Below are 21697 nucleotides of genomic sequence, written 5' to 3' on the forward strand. Positions count from 1 at the left end.
CAGAGGGTCCTTCGTTTTTTAACGTGTTGTGTGCTCCTGTCTTTCTTTCTGTATTGGGCTACTCATACCCAAATGAAATGTCAAATGAAAACTAATATCAAAAATACACGTGTAACATCAAAAAAAAAAAAGTGTTAAATAGGATTAAAAATTGATGTACAAAATAATCAATAGATCAGCTTTTAACACTTTAAATATGAGTATTTACACATTTAAAAAATATCTCTCCAGTTTTATTCTTAAGAAAATCACGGCTCTACGACACTGGGACATGACTAGAATATTGGCTCTCTTTTTTTTTTTTTTTGAGGAAAGATTTCAATACCTGTTCGTTTAGGCTTGCTTTGTAATACCACGTATAAGCTGTTTGGTTACCTGTCTACACTGGTTTCCTGCAAGCGGTTATTCATGATGGCAAAAGCACCTACACCATCAGTAAAGCCATTATGGCGAACGTGGTTTTGGCGGATGCCCCCATGTGCCGTCTCAGATAGCTGCTTCTGCAAAATGGCAAGAGACACCTTGTTGGAGGCCATGAAGTCTTTCACCGAGATCATCTCGTCTGAGAGACGGCGTCCAACCCTGTACCCAACGTCGACCCCCGCTGTCCCATCCGTTTCACTGTCGCACACTGTTTCCACAGACACATCAGCGCAGCGATGCTGTCCGAGACCATCTTTCTGGGGGACCGGGTGCACAGCATTATGACTTCGGTGGTGCTTCCGGTGGTGGCCACGAGCAGGGTGGAGCAGGTGACGTGAGCGCTTGCCTGGAAAGCAGGGGAAGCAGCAACCAAGCCAGTGACATCTGCAGCAGGGAGGGCAGCTGCAATGATGCCGGCAGTCCAGTTTGCTAAGGATCCAGTTAAGAGTCTGTTTGATGATTATGGAAATTACATTAAAGAGGGAGTAGATGCAGCAGACACCCATGAGGATAAACAGACAGTTTCCCACACGGTAGGCTTCCTGGGACTTGTACTTCTCCCTCTGACTGCTCACTAGGTCCCCAAAACCAATAGTGCTAAAGGCAACAAAGCAAAAGTAAAGAGACTCAAAGTAGTCCCAATCCTCCATGGCGGAGTAGAGGGCTGAGGCGCTACAGGCTATCATCATGGCGGCCACACCCAGAATTAGCATTACGTAGTACACCGAGGGCTTCCAGCCCTCCAGACTGTCTTCCTCATCCCTTGCATCCTCGCCTTCAGTCCCAGCTCCAGTACGCCGCAGCTGTCTTTCATGGAACCAGCGCATAATATAGGCCAGCATGGTGATAATACGCTCAAGGAAGAGGTTGAAAAAGAGGATGGTGGCTGCACAGCCTATGAGCCCATAAAAGATCAAGAAGACTTTGCCACCAATGGTGGCTGGAGTGGTCATGCCAAATCCTGTTGGAAGGAGAGGGACTAAGATTAATTTAAACAAGTTTGAAGAATCACAGTAGAAGGTGTAATCTGAGATGAGAGAAGTATTTTACTATATACATTCATAGGGTTATGGAAGTATGTAAAGTTTTACAACGTTTTCAACAAACACTAAAAATGTTCCTCTGCATATGAATGTATAGTAATCTTTGAAACAAGTACTTTTCATAAATGATATTCCATGGGCCAATTAGATTCTTGTTTAGAGATGAAAACAAGTGGTCTACATCTAATACAAAAATGACTTTCCTCAGATAATGCTGGTCTTAGAAGCTCATAGTTGCTTTGAGTAAAAGTGTCAGCTAAGGAATAGTCAACGATAAATTATAAAACAAGACCATAATAAAAGACCCAGTGTGTTGAAATAAAAAAGAATTAAGATCCTTCACAGCAGCAACTGAAAACAGTGCATGAGATAATAAATGAATTTTGTATTTTATTAAATGTTGTCAGAATTGATGGAAAATTTAATTTTACCTTAAGCTCATTGTAAAAATTTGGCAACAAGTTAGACGTCTTTCTGTTTTTTTTAATTACGCATCATAGCACCAATCCTTTTTATGCATTATAATTTTGTTATGAATAAATATTTATTTTTATGAATATTTATACATAATATTTACCTATTAATGAACAGGTATTATAACTGCAAAATATTAAATAACATCATTGAATATTTTTTTTACAGAGTTGATTGTTTAATAAGGGAAAAGAAGAAAGGAAAACCATTTTTTAAAAAAGCTGTTAAATTACAAGCTCAGGGAAATTGAGACATACAGAAGAGACGGATATAAACAATGTTAGAGATATGGTAATTGCATCTTGGTGATCTTAATATTATAACATTATGTTAAATGTCTGCCTCTATTAACTGTATCCTTTTTCTTTTGTGTAAATACTATGTGTTTTTTTTAACATGAAAATACACAGATGCGTTTTATAAAGTAGAGGATTTATTGCTGATACTTCACAGCCTCCGACACATTCCTTGTTTTATGTTTTGTGTCCCGTCTTCCTCCTGATATTCCAGTAATATTAACCCATCAGCTGTATTTGTTACATCTGTGCCTGGGCACATGGTATATCACTGTGAATTTGGTTTGTCTATGTTCTGCTTCCAAGTCTCCATTTAACTACCAACCCTGTTGTGCAGAAAATGGTAGAAACCGTGGTAAAGCAAGGTGCTCACCAATGGTGGAGACCACAGTGCCAACAAAGTAGAAGGCTCCCGAGAAATCCCAGCGGGGCCGCAGGGCGTCAACGCGGATTCCGGCCACGTTGGCCTCCTCGTACTGCCGCAGCAGGGTCCGCAAGGCGTAGAGGCTAATGCCGTGCTGGCGGGTGAAGTTTCCCAGCCGCTCGTCCCAGTGCCTCCGTGCTCGGAGCTCAGAGGGGTGCTCCAGAGCGGAGAAGATAGCAGCGCCACAGAGCAGATACAGCAAAATGAGCATAGCCAGCAGACAGAAGCGGGCATTGTCCTCATTCAGGCGCAGCGAGGAGCAGCAGTGACTGCTGTCACCACCGCCTGCACCTCTTCTACGCGCCATTGCTGCAGGACACCCAAGCTGAGGAGACAGGGCCACACATTCCAGGACACATGCCACATGCAAAAGCGCAAGTTTTACATCAGTAAGGTGGGATGTTCCAGGCACGTGGAAAATTAACGGCCGTAAAGTGATTAATGTGCAAAAAAAAAAAAAAAAAAAAAAAATCATTAATTGTGATTCATCCAGGGGGCGCGGTGGCGCAGTGGGTTGGACCGGGTCCTGCTCTCTAGTGGGTCTGGGGTTCGAGTCCCGCTTGGGGTGCCTTGCGGCGGACTGGCGTCCCGCCCTGAGTGTGTCCCCTCCCCCTCCGGCCCTACGCCCTGTGTTGCCGGGTTAGGCTCCGGTTCCCCGCGACCCTGTATGGGACAAGCGGTTCTGAAAATGTGTGTGTGTGTGTGTGTGTGTGTGTGTGTGTGATTCATCCAGCGATACAAAGGTGAAAACTGAAGGTTGCTGGATATCAAAAAATAATTCATAGCCTATTTGTGAGCCAGGCAGTGACGTGTTGCACTGAGCGGCGATCTTTCCCACCGAAGTCCATTGGAATAAAGAGTCATGCACACTCTTGACGCACTGATGAATGATGAAGAACAGAGAGTCTGCGGTTGATGTCTGAGGAGGACTGGGCTTCAGTTATCCCAGGAATTAAGTTATTATTGTAAGCTGCACCTCAGTGTGACAGCAGCATCCACGTAATATATTAAGATTGACATAAATTTTCTGTACACGTATATTTCATTGTAAAATAATTCTGTTGCAGACGTTCCTTCTCTGGCAAAGCCACGTTCAAGAGTTTACATAACCTTGTCGATATAATGAATGAATATATTAGAGTAAACCAAAAAAGATCTAACATCTGCATTAAGTGCTGCTTCAGTCCCAGTAGGATTAGGATCGCTGGTCCATCCATTTGCAGGTGATCTCTACCTCATGAGCTCTCCGTACCTGCATAGCAATCACAGAGAACAGTTTTTACCTTTAAATCAAAGGTGACAGTACATCATATTGAGTACGCTGCTCTCACTATGCTCTTACTAAGTGCATTTTGAAATCCTCAGAAGATGCTGACATATTTCAGCATACTCATCACGAGTGGCCGTCCTCCTTGCGATTCCCTTTTCCAAGCACATCTTACATACATAAAGCAAAGCGCCTTAACTTCAAAGACACAGTACAATAAGCTTTAGATACAGTATGCTGTTCATGATACCATGCTACTTCGGAGTAAAAAGCAATTTTGGCACTAGAGACATATGAAGCCTTGAAAATCTCTTTGTACCTTAAAATGGCCATTCGTTTATAAGTGCCTTTGCTGGTTTATTTCTTCTTTGTCCTCTGTTCCATAATGCAACAGGAGATTTGGGAAATTAACAGTAATATGTCAATTGCAAGGAGTGGAATAGTGAACCTCACCAGCTCCTACTTTAATTTGCTCATTTGATATCTGTAAGTTTTTTTTTTTTTTTTTTTTTTTCAGCCTAGTTCAAAAAGAAAGGATGATTGTGACTAATTTTCAACTATTACAGGATGAAATCAGAGACACTGAAACACCACTATGGTCTCATTATCCAGGTGTCCATGTTCATTAGAACCTTAATATTTGCATAATGTGTTACAAAATAGGAGTGCAATTTTGGAATTGATATTTGCAAAACATAAACACCTGATGCCTGACAATCACAATGTGGGAGTCTTGCACAAAACTTCCAAAATGTGCTCAGCAAATATTCCACGGTTGACGACACAGTAAAAGAAAACGCGGCCCCTGCGGCGCAGTCGAGAGCCACACAACGTCGTCTTTATTATTTCATTGCACCTCCTGCCGTCATTTTTCCTCCATTCATACTATAGACTATCAACAAGTAATGAGACTCAATTAAAAGAACATAAATCCTGCTCTTTGGGTTAGCGAATCAAGTCTAGCAAAAATCCTTGCATGCAATCGGTGCCGAGAAAGCAATAATAATAATAATAATAATAATAATAATAATAAATTTCTATAATCTATTTCCTCATTAATTTTTTATGATCTCTTTTCCAGTGGTTACAATAAGAATCAAAGTGCCGTGCACGAGGACCGTTCAACTTTTTTTTTTTTTACCCGTACGGACATTTAAAAAAAGCCTTTTCAGTTGCACACTTTGAAAAATGTACATCTTAACAGTGTATTTACGTACACAGCTGACCAGAAGAAAGTAATACATGATGTTTATGAAGTGAAATAACGGTGCACGTACCTTGCGCGCGACCCGTTCCCTTTGTCCGCGCGAGCGCTCGACTGCGCGTCTCCTTCGGTCCCCCGTGTCCCTCCGCACCTGCTCCTCATCGGGGGGTCTTGGGGAGCGGGGCTGCCACTGAGGAAGGCGGTCCCTTGAGGAAGTGAGTGGGAAACACCGCGCCCATCCCCGCCCCGCGCCGCGCCCACCGATCCTCGCGCGCGACCGCTGTCGTAATCAACGACTCATCAATCATGGTCATAATTAGCGGAGAAGCATGATCATAATAAATGAGGAATAACCATCACCAGGTGTAGCATCACATGTGGTGATTGAAATAAACTCAGATATCATTCTTACCCATTTGGTGCTTGTGCTTGTGCTTCTGCGTGTGCGTGTGCGTGTGAGTGAACGAGTAAGTAAGTAAGTAAGTAAGTAAGTAAGTAAGTAAGGCTGCCCCCCCGCCCCCCCGCCCCCCCATGTCCTGAAGGTTCGGGTGTATTAATAATATCTTGGAGTGAACACACAGTGTTTGAAAGTTATTACTATCTTCATCACCTTCAGTCACACACAGTTATGATTTATTTCTGTACATTGGCACAAACATGCATTTCTTGGATCTTGACCTCTCTATGGAGTAGCAGATCACTATAAGTAAAACACCAACTTTTTTAGACAATGCTGCATCACTTATAAAGATATTGCCATAAATAGAAATTACAAAAATATCCTCATAAATTTATGAAGATTTATGAGGAGAGCTTTTTGAAGCCTGAGGTGTCCGGTAGCGTTGCGCTTAGAAGTGTTTCCTTTTGACCCAAAGGTCACAGGTTTGATCCCCACCGCTGGTTGTTGTATTCTTAAGTGATGTCTTTACCCTAAACTGCCCCAGCAACATCACCCAGCTGTATAAATGGTTAAATACAAGTAAATACCTTAACATTGTAAGTCAGTTTGGAGGAAAGCATCAGTTAAATGAAGAAATGTAGGTTAAAAAAATACTTTCCAAGTCTTATTCTTTTTATGAGCTCTATATGGAAAGAACTGTATTCATAGGATATATTCAGTCATGACCGTTATTACCTCCAGGGGTCCGATTACCAGCTGCTGCCCACCCCTCCTGAACAAAGCTCGATTGTAGCCTTAAGCAAATGTGGTGATGGACACTGCAACCTTCTCCATCCATGGCAATTTTCAGTCTTTTCAGTCTTTGACTGCTTAATACTGTCCATCCCTCCCACATAATCATCAGTACCATCAGCTTTGTGGCCTTTAATATTATGTGAATAGCTAATAAATATTGCACATTACCTATAGCCTGAAATGGATATAAAGTGGTACAAGTGCAAAGGAAAAGTTGCATTAATTATGGACATGGTCCGCATACAGATTACAGTATTACTACCAGGTGCCCAGTGTGGGGTAGTTGATGGTGTTGTGGATAGTGCTGTTGTGTTTGGACTGATAGAGTACAGGTTCAAGTCTCCCTGCTGGTTGTAGTACCCTTGTGCAAGGTGCTTACCCTGAATTACTGTAATGAAGTTCTGTGAATTTATCATAAATAGACAAATAATTGTAAATACTGTAATGTTTTCAGTTGCTTTAGAGAAAAGCATCAGCTACCTGAATGTTCAGCCCAATACAGTCACTAAAGTGTAATATTGATCTCTGACTGCTACTGTTATTGTTACCACTGTTACCATTATGTATTGTTATTGCTGCTATTGTTATTTACTGTAATTGACACTGTTTTGTTTGTGCAGTATTCCTATTGTCCTTGCCCATAGTCTGTGGAGAAGCATTCAGGAAAAGAATTTCTTGATACATGTATTTGGTACTTGTATCTATGAAAATAAACTTGAAACTTGATATTTCTCCATTTACTGCTTTTTGTTCTTTCCAAAGCTTGCAATTTTAAGGAATTATAATTTCCCACTTTTTCCATTCTCTCTCTCCTCCCTTTTGCCTTAACTAACAACTTCACACCCAGACGATGCAGTTTCCTCACAGGCGCTGTACCTGCTGAAACGTACGCAATGTTTTACGCACACTGGCTTAAACCGCTTGTCCCAAGCAGGGTTACGGTGAGCCGGAGCCTAACGCAGGGGGCAGGGCTGGAGGGGGAGGGGACACACCCAGGACAGGACACCAGTCCATTGCAAGGCACTCCAAAGAGGACTCGAACCCCAGGCCCACCGGAGAGCAGGACCTGGCCAAACCCACCGCACCACTGCATCCCCCTCGCAACATTACAACGGACTTTAATTTGGGTTTTACAGTCATGAGGCTTTTAATCATCATTACCATGACCTCAGCTCCATTGGGAATCCTGCCCTCAGCCTTTCCTTTGTGGTCCTCAGTATCTCTCTATTTTCTTCCCTATTATTCTATATATAGTGACTTTGTCGATACATATTTCATGTTGTTTTTCTTTGAAGCTCCAACGGAGAAAGAACTCTGCAGTCAAATTCTGCTCCGCAGAAATGCCGGCTGAGCTGGGACAAAGAGAAATTCTGGCTTTGTTCTTCCAAACTCACCTCTTCCTGCCTTTAATCTTACCTGACCCTCAGGTGTGGTCCAAGTGACCGCGGGGACCGCCGTCCTCTTCCGATCAGCGCCGGTCTAAGTGCTTCTCTGCCGGATGGACGTGAGAGGAAACACAAGGACCAGGAACAAAACCGCACCTGCCCACATGCCCCCGAAATATATTTAGAAGAGTGGTGTGAATAATTTTTTTAGTAAGTTTATTTATGTTTTGTAGATGTAGAGCGTTGCACGGGGGGGAACAGCAGCACAGGCTGGTGCTTCTCGGCTCCTGATCTACTTGGTGGGTGTTGGATTCGTGGGCTCGAATCCCACACCCACCAAGTAGATCAGGAGCCGAGAAGCACCCACCAAGCAGCTCAGGGTGCGAGACTCTCGTGATCCTCCTCTATTGGCAGTATGGGTCGCCACCACAGCGTCGTCGATGCCGCAGCGCGCCAGCAGGTGGCGCTACAGCACTGAGTGGCTTCCGCTGACGGGGGGGGGGGGGGGGGTCGCGTGTTCTCAACTATTCGCGTGATCTCGAGAAACAAACAGCAGCATGTTTCGAAAGGCCCTTCCACTTCTTAGTTCCAGGTGCACGAAATGCCTGTGATGTATTTATAAAAAGAGGATACTGGCTAATAATAATAATAAATTGAGAAACACTACTTAACACGGGGCGGGGGTGCGGTGGTGCAGTGGGTTGGACCACAGTCCTGCTGTCCGGTGGGTCTGGGGTTCGAGTCCCGCTTGGGGTGCCTTGCGATGGACTGGCGTCCCGTCCTGGGTGTGTCCCCTCCCCCTCCGGCCTTACGCCCTGTGTTGCCGGGTAGGCTCCGGTTCCCCGTGACCCCATATGGGACACGCGGCTCTGAAGATGTGTGTGTGTGTGTGTACTTAACACGGGGAGAGCGCGGTGGCACAGCAGATTGGACCGGGTCCTGCTCTCCCATGGGTCTGGGGCTCAAATCCCACTTGGGGTGCCTTGCAACGGACTGGCATCCCATCCTCGGTGTGTCCCCTCCCCCTCCAGCCTCACGCCCTGTGTTGCCAGGTTAGGCTCCGGCTCCCCACAACCCCATATGGGACTAGCGGTTCAGACAGTGTGTGTGTGTGTGTGTTTACGTACTTAACACGGGGGGGGGTGCGGTGGTGCAGTAGGTTTGGCCAGGTCCCACTCTCTGCCAGGTCTGGGGCTCAAGTCCTGCTTTGGGTGCCTTGTGTTGGACTGGCATCCCATCCTGGGTGTGTCCCCACCCCCACCTCCAGCCCTGCACTCTGTGTTGCTGGGCTAGGCTCCAGCTCACCGCAACCCTGCTTGGGACAAGTGGCTTCACCCAAGTATAGTATTTTGGAATCCATCTCAACACTTTTACCCACAATGCTGGACAAATATGAGATTGTTGTCCCCAAATATCACTCTTTTGTGTAAACATCCATAGTGCTGTAATTGTTAGTGGGTTTTATGCTCACACATTTACCTGATGCTTTCCTCTAAAGCAACTTACAATGTTAAGATTACAATTATTTACCCCTTTATACCGGAGGGTAATCCTACTGGAGTAATTTAGGGTAAAGACCTTGCTCAAGAGTACTACCACTCCACAGGGGGCTCAAACCTGGAGCTTTTGGGTCTAAAGGCAACAGCTTTAACCACTACACTACCAGCTGTCTCTGGATAGACTGTATACACAGTCCTGGATAGATTAAAAAAGTGAGTAGTTCAGGATAGATGGTAGCATAATGGTTAGAGCTACTGCCTTAGCACCTAAAGGTTGTAGAATCAGTTCCTGTCTTTGGATGTGATACCCTTGAGTAAGGTACTTACACTAAATTGCTCTAGTAAAATTATCCAGCTACCTACATACATACATACATAGTCTGAACTGCTGGAGGGGGACACACCTAGGAAAGGACGCCAGTCCATCACAAGGCACCCCAAGTGGGATTTGAACTCTAGACCCACCAGAGACCAGGATTAAGTCCAACCCACTGCACCCCCTCTCTCCAGCTGTATAAATGGGTAAATAATTGTAAGTACCTTAACATTGTAAGTTGCTTTGGAGGAAAGTGTCAGGAAAATGAATAAATGTAATCTAAATGAAACATCTCCAGAAGGCAGTGGGTAGTGCTTTTCAGCCTGAAGGTTGCAGGTTTGAATCCCAGCTGCAGTACTCTGGAGCATGGTACTTACCCTGGGTTGCTTCGGTAAAAGTTACCCAGCTGCATAAACGGGTGAACAGTTTGCTTTGGAGAAAAGCATCAACTAAATGCGTACATGCTGATCACTAACGTGTCCTGGGTAACTGAAGGTTTGAGCAATTGGGACATTTTGTTTCTTTCAGTCTACAGTCTGCCCAAAAAAGGAACACCACAGAAACCACAGCCATGTGCACAGATCCTCTTTTCATTGTGATGTCTCCTGGTTTCATCGGAGCAGAGAGTCTCCGCTGTTCTCACGCGATGCTCTTTGCGCCAGCCGCTGGAGACAGCCTCGCCACTGGTACCTGGAGAGGTTCTCCCATGCATGCTGCGCGAGACAAAAGAAAAGTACGTGCCCATTTTGTTTGTGGAGCTGTCCGTTGCAGTCGGTTCTCACGTTGCCGACACAGATGTAAAATAGCCGGACCGCAGTGGCGCGCTGGCAGGCTGGCTGCCATCCAGACCCTGTGCTCTGTGCTGTACAGAGATAAAGGTCATGCATGAGAGCTTCCCGTCACAACAGTCACCATCATGACCCTAGGAGGTGATTTTTGTTTTGGATGCCACTTTCTTTCATTACACCTGAATTTACAGGTAAGGTGTGTGAAGCATTTTTTCCTCTATTATAAATGAAACATTGGGTTGCACACACACTGAAGCTGTTTGTTCCAAGTGGGGTTGCAGTAAGCCAAAGCCTAACCCGGCAACACAGGGCACAAGGCTGGAGGGGACGCACCCAGGACAGGACACCAGTCCATTGCAAGGCACCCCGAGTGGGACTCGAACCCCAGACCCACCAGAGAGCAGGCGCAGGCCAAACCCACTGCATCACCGCACCCCCCATTGGGTCACACTTGATCGAAATTACTGTCATGACTTAGAAGTTCTTCCCGTCACATTTCAACAAGCAACAGATTCTCTTTAATGTGTGTAATAGCTGCTGAATTAAGGAAAGGTATAGCAACATACTAGCAACAAGCCTTTTCTGTATTTTACTATACAACATATAGCAAAATGTACTGTTAATTTTGACAACTTTCACTTGCTGTATTTGGAAAGATTCAGAGATGAGCATGTGCTGGTCATGCCACTACAGCACAAGAAGCTGTCATTGTGTATATGGTTATTACCAAGAATTCGGTGAAACTGAGAGAGATCCAGATGGTACTAATCTGGTATCATAACATCAACAGAATGGTCAAGGATGTCACTTAGACGACTATTGCTCCGTTCAGCGAATAAAATGGCAAAAGCACAACTATGGGAGATTCTGTTCCCGTCAAATTCAACTCTTTTTTCCATAGCAGCCTTATTTCTTCTTTTCGTCATTTTCAGTCGGTGGTTGTGTTTTTTGGAGACTGCCAGCTAATCATATGTCGAAATCATATTCTGAATGCACTGCGGTAGAGCCTTGGCTGTGTGGGTCTGCACGCACCTTTGCGTCTGATGATCTGATTGTCTCTGTTGCATAATCATACCTTTGTTTGATTTGTCTCTTATTCACCTGTGATCATTTTGCATTAAGAGCTCGTTGAAAGTAAGTCCCCTTGACGGTCAGGTCCAACCGCATTCCTGAGGTCATACAAGGTCCTGCTGCTTCTTTCCTATAGGTGGCTCACCAAGACAAGGACGCAAAAGAATGGGTGGCCTAAGAAAACTGCCCCGCGGGACAGTATCGACAGCCCGAAAAGCTTGTCTGAGAAATTTAAGTCAATAAATTTCGAGATCCTTCATCTATGCGGTGTTTCGGTTCCGCTTGGTTGCGTTATTTTCAATGACCTACTATGTTCAGAAACCCAAGTCGCCTACTTGTAATAAAAACTCTGCAGTCATTTTATTTCACGTTTACCCGAAAAGACTGCCAGGAAAACAGGAAAACAGGGCTAATGACTTGATGCCAGGTCTAAATGAAAGCCAGGCACTGACAGCTTTTGAACTCCTGCTACCAGGATATTGCAGCTAAAGTGTCACATGGTCCCTGCAGTTGTTTACTCTTCAGTTCCAAACAGGTCAGACTGTAACTTCTTCCAGGCGTTGCCGCCTTTCCAGTTGCTGTGCAAGGGCTATTATTACCCGTCCTGTGAACAGGCGGCAAACTGCGAACGGCCCTAAGAAAGGAGCTGAAGGGATTTGTTGGGTGACCGTTGAGTGTCCCGATCTTTCATAGAAGTGGAGAGCAGTCTTCTGAGCACAGTAGAGAGCAGTTTATTATATCAGAGGTCAAGCCATCATATACAAGCCTTCAATTAGGAGACACTTTCTCCAAAGCAGCTTCCAATGACCACTATGTAGTGTTGTCAGCCCACTCCTTACTCACCCACAGTGACTTACACTGCTATATATATTCATCCGTACATCAGCGAACCCCATTCTGTCGCTCGCACACTGTGGGTGACTAAGAGTTACCAATCTACTTGAACAATCTGTCTTTGGACTGTGGGAGGGAACCAGAGCAACTGAAGGAACCCCACACAGACACAGGGAGAACATGCAAACTCTACACAGACTGAGTGGGGATTGAACCCACATCCTCTTGCACCACCACTCGCTGTGCCACCATGGTAAAAGCATCGCCAAATAAAAGCAGAGGGGAAGCCTATCAGGAATATCCCAGCCTGTTTAATATAATATCGGTCAATCAGATACTTTTTTTTGTTCACTTAACTTCTTAACCTGCTGTGTACTTTTTGTGTAAAAACTGGAACATTCCATGCAAGCCTTTGATGTCAAATGTAGCTTGCGAGGGAATACATTACCATGCTTTGTAAAAGCATAATCATTAATGAAAATAATATACAAATGTTTGTTTGTAATTATCTTCAGACCTCATTATAACTCTATCTTGTTTATAGTAAACAGCATGTAATTTAAAATGCGGGGTCTCTCTCTCCATCTAATGGCAGGCATTGAAAGGTATTGGAAGGTGCTTCAAATAGCTGGGAAAAAGTTTAAAAAGCTGTGAAAATACCACCCATCACGTTTATAATGAATATTTTTAGGTTATTATTACCTGACTTTGTCGTTGAAAAAGTTGAATACTTCTAGGTGTTTTACAGAGCTTGCATTTATTTAATTAGGAGATGAAAAAAGTAGTTAATGCAGGTCCATATGGACATAATGAAGTATATATGAGCTGTGATCATTTCATATCAGTGAACATGCAAGCACCACAAAGAGTGAGCCAGATTCAAACTTGCATCCAATTGCACAATCCAAGTGCTGTTGAGGTACCAGCCCTACCTTCTGTACCTCTATACCACCCTAGGACAGAATTAGTTGTATGAGAAAATGAAAAATAGAAAATAAAGCGATATTCCAAGAATGAAGAACAGACTCAGGAAGGAACATAGTAACGTTTGTAACGCACCTCTGCGTACCCCGATCAAGGGCAACACAGCAGTGGCTGGAACAGAATTCAAACCAACAACCTTTTGGTTACCTGTTTACGGCTCATGGAGGGTGTGGTGGCACAGTGGGTTTGGCTTGTGTCTGCTCTCTGGTGGGTCTGGGTTCAAGTCCTGCTTGGGATGCCTTGCAATGGACTGGTGTCCCATCCTGGGTGTGTCCCCTCCCCCCCAACCTTGTGCCCTGTGTTGTTAGGCTCTGGCTCACTGTGCTGTCCACCTTGGGCCAAAGTGTGTGTGTCTGTCCTCACTCCTTTGCTAGGAGAAAGGACACCAAAGGCAGACAATCAGTACCTTTTTATCTCAGATACTTTCAAGTTTGTGATGCAGAGCAAACTGCTCTGATTGCGGAAGATTTTAACTGGGGGTTGTTTTGCTGCACTTACGTTTACATTTACATTCATGTTTATTTATTTAGCAGACGCTTGTGGTGAAAAATCTTTAAGTATGGAGGTTACCATTGCATTGAAGCAAAAACATTATAGCAAGGATGCCACCAGATATAGGAGAAGATGCTCTCAGTCCCACAGTTAAAAAATCTTGCTCCAAGGGAGCCATGTAGCCTATAGCTTCAGTAAAATATCAATGTGTATATGACTTTCATTAACATGGGATTCTTTGGCAAAAGCACAAAAACATTAACTTATAAGAATAAAAATAATATGGTGCACTTCAATATTTTCCCTTGCAGTGATTTATGATATTATCACTGAAGTCGGGCAAGGTCAGTCGTTGACACTGTACCCTGGTAGGTGACAGTAAAGGTACCCTGTCGGCATGTCCAATTAAACTTGCTACAGCCAGCACCTGCTCGCAGCAGAGTGTAGGACCCCCACTGGCTGACCGTAAACTCCCTTCTCTGCTTTTCCCTGAATCAAAACTTCCCCCACTGTTGGGACACGTTTCTTTGCAGGTGCCAGGAAAAGAAAAACAGCGACATTACACATTGCCTAATATTTTCTTCCTATGCAATATTATGATTTATTAGAAAAATCATTATTATTTTTCTTAGCATTCATAAGTTTACTTTTGAAAGTTTATCATCGAGAAAGCTCCTCATTATAGCTTAATTTATGTTACCCAAGTGTGGATTGTCATGAACAAATTAAAAAACTTATCTTTATTATATATGACAGATATGCATGCAGATCATAAAAAAATGTTTTCTGCCTTCATATTAGTATATAAGTTAAAACGAACGTGTAAATGATTATACACTATATATAATACATTATATAATGTAGTTTTTATGTTTGCAATAATGTTCATGGATAATGTAGTGAATAATCATGTACTTTGACTATCCTGGCAAAGAAGCAGCTTTTCGGTTTCTCCAAAGAATTTCTGGCTCCTTAAGATGAAGATGGTTTTTATACCCCCCTCCAACTTTTTAAAGCGGCGACTCGTCAGCCAGATGGATGGTGAGACTATCCTTCTGCTAGTGCATGCAGATCAGGTGTCTGTAATATTTCCGCCGTGCTCCTTGAGATGAACACGTTGACAAATTATAGTTCTTGACTGAACTTGACGAGATCCAAGTCATCCACAGATGCAGTGGACACGAGTGTCAGTTAGAATCAATTGTGGAGTAAACCAGGGCGAGCTAATCCTTGTCTTCTGGGTTGATCTGGCCCATTCAAGGATGCTATTTGAGGATCAGGGATTGCAGTGGGCAGTTTCAATCACACTGGATGACTTGTGGGCCCTGCTGGATATACATAGAGCTGCTGACACAAAAAACTCACCCAAGTGCACCTGCGGGGACTTTCTTGTGATTCACCTCCCCACACTACACATAAGCAGCCCAACCTGCCAAACTCACCAAGGAATTGGTGACATGGCTTCCTGCGGAGACTCTGTCGTCAGTGGAAGCAGTCTGTATCCTCTCTTAAAAGGATTTCCCTGTCCCCATGCAGTCACAGCAGTTAATCTTCTCTGTAGTTGCACATATTGCAGGACAAGTCCAATGCAGTATAACCCATCACTTTTTCCATAATTTCGATGTGTGATACACTTACATGTATGCATCCATGAAAAAAAAAGACTTCTCATTTGAATGGATGACTCCTGTGCTTACATTTCCTTGGAGAAGGACGTGAAAGCACAGGTAAATTATTAATATACTCATTTCGTAAAATTAAAATTGCATTCCAACGTGATTAGGGTTGTTAAAGGTCACTTATATATTCAGAAAATTCACAGTAGCGCTGTGGATTTTCTTAGTTAAAATAAGAATTTTTCAATTTTAATTAATTGTAACACCATCGTTTGCTCTTGACTGAGTGGACGAAATTACACGTACAAATAAAAGTATGAAATATTTGCTTGTTTTTGCGGAAATATTGATCCAGACAGATTCTGCATTTTGGTCAGTGCTAAACTGTCTACATTTCACGTGGCCAGAAGACTTGCTGCCACACGAACTTGGAAGTAGGACATCATCAGTGATCTGCATTCCCACATCTCAGATCCAACGTTAAGGGTGAAAGCTGCCAGTCCTGGCCTCATTTTGTGTCCCGTTGCCTCGTTCTATGTGGATTTTTTTGTAGATCCACATTTAGATGCTCTTTCCATCGCTTGCTTTTAGTTGTGCTTTAAATGACCTCGATAGGGAATGCTGTACCCTGCTGTAATACCTTGCGCTGGTCAGCAGTGAGGTCTTTTACCATCCCCATATTTGCAGGGGAGGGTTTCTTTTTGCCAGCAGTGCTGAAAACTTCACAAACAACACAGAGCTGCCAAACCACCCAGAAACTGCACGTATCCAGTCAATCAACTCCAAGATTTCGTCATGCATTTGGTAAAGTTTCGTATAAGCAAACACAGAGGCGAAACAAACTAGACTACATAGGCACTCTGTTGCCAGTAGAATAATTAATGGTGGTAATGCAACATATAACAAAATTCAGTCGTCATGTTAACAACTATGTCACAATAAACAAGAGCAGCTATTGTGAGAATTGGGCCAATGGCCGCATTTAGCAGACTGTACAGGAATACATAGTATTAGTAACAATAATAAATCTCAGGAAACTTTATGTAGCTCTGAACATGAGAGGTATGAGTGACAGTGAAAGTACAATGAATACGCATTTCAGTTTACTGTACGTGATTCTGCTCCCCTACTTCACTGGAGGCTAACAAAAGGAGCAGGAAACTAAATTAATTAATTTTGCAGTGCGATCACCTTAAGTGTGGGGAATTTTTTTGTTGTTTCAAATCATTATATTTCAAATAAAAAAATATAGAGACATTTAAAGCACCTTTAAAAAGTCATATAGTGGTGAAAATACATAGAATGTAACTGGGAAGGTTAGGCAGGGATCTCATCTGAAATCTCACTATCACTTCTTAATTTATTAAGGAAGTGTTACTGGGCACTTAACTTCTTCCGGTATAAGAATAACACTTTTGTTGTTACATAGATTCAGTTTTAAAACTTTAAATTAGATATAGGCAAAACATATGAATCTCAGTTTAAACACAATACACATGGTTTTTTTCAATAGGTTGATAATAGTGTAAAAATAGCTTCAGGGTCTGTGAACAGAAAAAAGCATTCGTGAAACTAAACTGGAATGAAGTGATTTTCTCAAAGGCTCGATGTTTAAGTTTCTCTGGAAAATAAGATTACTAAATTTAACAAGACAATGCTGAAGAAAGCAAAACTTTTGAATGTTGCTTTTTTGTATGTTATTTCTGCAAATGTATATTTTGTAAAAAGCAACAAAAATGAAGCTGACAATGGGATAGCAATTTCATCGTTTCATCGTCCGTTACAGCGCTGCACAAGTGTATGCGTGTCAGCTCGTGACAGACTGCCTTTGAGAAGGTTTCTGCTTCGGTGCAGGAAGTACACAGCGTGAGCCCTTTTCATATTTTTTACGGCTCATTGACTTCAGCCCTGAACCTGGGTTTGCGCCAGTGGCCGTTCTTTGACCCAGCAGTGCAAATGTCTCCAAAGGCTGTTGAAGGGAGAATTCTCACCAGTCCTCTGACCCAGTTCAAACAAGGCAAACACCATTCTCCCATGCCTACTGCCAAACAGTCTTATTTGTCTCCTACCTGCTACCCCACCTTGAAAAAAAAAGGTTTTTTTTTTTTTATCCTGTCCAAATGTCCTGTGTCAGATTAAAGAACTGTCTTAGCTGAGTCTCAGATCCTTATTTGTGCCATGACCTTGAGTGACATGGACTTGTTGTTGACGTCTGCACCATACTTCCACAACCTTCCCCTTGCCACATGCTGGTTTCCACCCTATGCAAAGTCTATGCTTTGCTTTTTAAATAGTTTTTTTTTTTTTTGCAATGAGTTTACTCTTTAAGATTTTATTATACTGTAATTTCAGCTGCAAGGGAAGTACAACATATCAGGTCAAAAAAATTGAGCATCTCCACCAACGTTGCTAATTTTGGACTTTATTCAGTCTATGCCACTGCTCATCTCAGCTGCCGGCAGTTTCTTTGCTAACTGGATTTGCAGATGAGGATGAAAATTGGAAGTTTTTTAGATGATATGGGAAAAAAAGGAACTGGCTCACTTTCTTGTTCATATGAGCAAGATTTAGCTGCAGTAGCCTCATGATCAAAGAAGAAAACAACTTGTGCACCATGGCTGACATGAGTGGACATTGTAGCCCAAGATCAGGGCTTTTTGCTCGTGGAATGATGACTTCAGATGATCCCCACTAAATTTTGGCACTCTTAGTCTGTGGAAAAGAGTGTGGAGAACATGTGAGAAGTTTATCTTGCTTTGTGTTACTTTGATTCCATCCCAAGAATGACCAGAGTGGAATTAAGTGCTCCAGAAGGTTAGGACTGCAAGTGTGCCTCCTTCGACTCCTGTCTCTGGATTTGCTGTTTAACACCACACAGTCCATTATCATCTCCTTCTTCATGCATACATATCATGTATACGTATATCACGCTCTATGGCTATGAGATCATGACCGTTGAATGACGGATAAACGTTCACACAGCTTCTCATGTAATGTGAAGGACTGTTTAAAAAAAAAACATGTCATTACAAATTGTCGATGATTTGGATAAACCTTTATTCAGCTACTGGTGTGATGTACATTGGTTCATATGGTGGAAAGTAACAAATTAACTGTGCTTTAGAATCACGCATCTGCATCTAAGTCTCTCTTTCTGTTGATGTCATGCACTCATTTTATTTCTCTATGAGATGTATGTTGCTTTGGAGAAAAGCATCTGCTGGATGAATACATGTAAAAGTAATGCAATTCTATACATTTTTTCTAGGATCTGTCAGAACGGCAGTGCGATACCCTAGGAGAAAACCCAGAAGAGCTAATAGAAGTTTTTTAATGGGTCAAAAGTGCAGTGGTCATTTGCCTTGCCATTTAGAATGTCCGTAAGGACTTATAAACAATTAGACAGGTAAACACTGTACAGACAGATACAGACCATGACCTAATTTGTTTAATTAGCTTTGGCATTTTCTTGAATGGGATTTCTAAATACAGAGCCTTTGAACATCTGTTTACAAGCAAAATCTAATCACACTACTTGGCCTACTTTTTTAGATATCTTTATTTGGGCTTTTGGCAGGGACTGACTTTCCAAAGTTGTTTAAAAGATTAGGCTAATATAGTTCAGGCTGTTTGAGACAGTAGCATCCAGTTAAACACCCTCTGATTCATAATGTGTGCTGGTAGGAAAGAGCATCATTTATGAAATATGTTTCTTTGCTCTTTGTCAGTGGCCTCTGCAGGAATGCGTTTTAAAAATCCCAGCAAATTAATCCATTTTAATCCAGAAATTATGATATGTCACAGTGTCAAATACATATTCTTTCTTTACATGCATTTACTAGTTGCTTTGTTTCATAGGTGCATGGAACCTCAGACCAACTGAAACCTTGACATAAAGACTACAATTTGAATTCATGTTTTCTTCATGGGCATATGTATTGTTGTTAAGTGTTTTTTTTATTTACATTCATAGCATTTAGCAGATGCTTTTTTCCGAAGCGACATACATCTCACAGAAAAATTTATTAGCATCATTTCATTCATAATGTGCAGCTCAGGTCAGTTCTCTGTATTCAATACTTTGCTGGGTCGAAACCGTCACTGTTGCATTGCAGCAACACAGGGCATAAGGCTGGAGGGAGATGGGACACACCCAGGACAGGACAGGACACCAGTCCACCACAAGGCATCCCAAGCAGGACTTGAACCCCAAACCCATCAGGCCCTGGCCAAATTCACTGCACCACCACACCCCCTCAGCTTTATATACACACACACACACACACACACACACACACACACACACACACACACACACACAGAGTCTGAACTGCTTGTCCCATACAGGGTCATAGGGTGCCAGAGCCTAACCTGACAACTCAGGGCATAAGGCTGGAGGGGGAGGGGACACACCTAGGACGGAACACCAGTCCGTCACAAGGTACCCCAAGCAGGACTTAAACCCCAAACCCACCAGACAGCAGGCACTGGCCAAACCCACTGTACCACCACACCCTCTCATCTTTAAACAAAGAATGTTAAAAAAAACAAAAGCAGTGGACAGGTAAGCACAGCTTTAAATGTTAAGTCATTTCTAAAAGTGACTGGCAGACTATTCCACACTTTAGGATCTCCATAACTGAAAGCTTTGGCACCAACATTTGATTTATTTATTCTAGGAGTTACAAGAAAGCCTGTATCCTGTGATCGAGTAGAGCACACTAGCTTGTGCATGCTAATGAGTGAATTTAAATAAGTAGAGTTAATCCATTCAGAATCTTTTAATGAAGCGGCGAGATCTTGACGTCTACCATATAAATCAAGTTTGTACTAAAGGGACAGGAGGTAAGAATGCGAGAGATAGTGCGCAAAGAGTAAGAGACAGGCTAAGGGACTGGAGGTTTTGTGAAGTAGAATTTAAAGCCCAGAGGTTCTGCTGCTCCTCTTGTAATATTCCAATTTTGATTCAAATTTTTACTCAAAGGACACTTTGATTAGGCAACATTCCTGACGCAGTGATGGATTGATGTCTCTCTGTTGGCCCAAAGAGGCCTGGATATTGATTTTATAAAACAAACCAGAAATGTTGTCTTTACCTTGTCTGTAGAACATAGTTTAGAGGATGATTTTGTTCTGGCAGAAGGTCCATGTGCTTACAGTGCAGTACTTAAAGCTAATGGGTGGTAATTTTGGAAGTGTTGAAAATAGTTAACCTACACATTTGGAAAATTTACTTGTGAGAAAGGAGGTTTCTTTTATCACTGATCTATTACTCATTGTGCTTTGAGGAAGAATGGAGAACATCTCCTACTTTGTCTCATAAGATATCAGCAACTTGCAAATGTAGCTACTCTTAACCCTGTGAGGATGTAAGATGTGTCATGACCAAGCAGCTAAGCTTTGGGCCAGTGGAAGTGGGGAGTCAAACTAGTGAGTGAAGACAAAGAAGGACTGACTGAGGATTGCTGGAGCTGACAGTAGAAGGTGGTAGAAGGATGTGTAACCTAGAGACACCAAAATAAAGGTCAGAAAGGCGTTAAAGAACAATCTCTTCTAACAGAGATGCAGCCCTTACTGAAGAATATAATTGCCCAGATCCCCCAACTTTGCAAATGGACATGAAGTCAGGGTTAACTGAAGAAAAGATACATGGAAACTTGGCAGAGCAAGTTGTGTTAATTCAGAAGAAAGATGGCTATGCATTTGTGTGAGCTACACTGAAATCACTGAGGAAACCCTAGGAAAAATTGATTAGTCTTAAATCTGTTCAGATGTGCTTTATAGTCAGGCTTGTTGAAGTATACTGGAGAATGGAGGTACAGGAATAGGATGATGAGAACACTGCATTTGTCATACATATGGGTCAGTAGAAATTCAGATTAATACCTTTGGTTTATACAATGCCTCTTCAACTTTCCAGCGGTTCATGCAGAGATGTCTGCCACCCTGGGTAGTGATGCAATAAATAATCTTTTTTTTTTTTACTTTATTTTTACTGCAGAAAAAGTGGACACATACAAAATGTCAAAGGTCATTGTTCTGCAAATATCAAAACAAGCTGAAATGATCAGTTTTCAGCATGTGCCAGGAGATTAAACATGGAACTGCAATTGTAGTAATAAGTAAACGGTTTCACAGTAAAAGACTGTGGCATGCGTGTGTACCCAGTTCAGTGACAAGGCCCAAGGTAATAGAGGGTGGATTTATGCAGTGCATTATTGAAATATAAAACAAGCAGTGTAACAGAGAAATAAACAAAACATAAAACAAAAGTGCTGGCCAGCATTTGCATCCACACCAGTTCCAAGTCCATATTTTCAAATGCATTTTTGTCCATTTACATAGTGTCAGCACACAACCAGTCACACCCAACAGTTCCTGGACAT

General features: G+C 42.6%; 1 protein-coding gene across 1 annotated transcript; it reads right to left on the reverse strand.

Moving 5' to 3' along the window:
* On the reverse strand, positions 1–2967 carry LOC108934281 (potassium channel subfamily K member 13-like). Its single transcript, XM_018751869.2, has 2 exons — positions 2610–2967; positions 1–1384 (listed from the first exon to the last, which is right to left on the reverse strand). The coding sequence occupies exons 1-2, from the start codon at positions 2965–2967 to the stop codon at positions 372–374; spliced, it is 1371 nt and encodes a 456-aa protein (XP_018607385.1). The 3' UTR covers positions 1–371.
* Positions 2968–21697: the final 18730 nt, after the last annotated feature.

This window comes from Scleropages formosus, chromosome 4, assembly GCF_900964775.1.
Source record: "Scleropages formosus chromosome 4, fSclFor1.1, whole genome shotgun sequence".
Lineage (NCBI taxonomy): Eukaryota > Metazoa > Chordata > Actinopteri > Osteoglossiformes > Osteoglossidae > Scleropages > Scleropages formosus.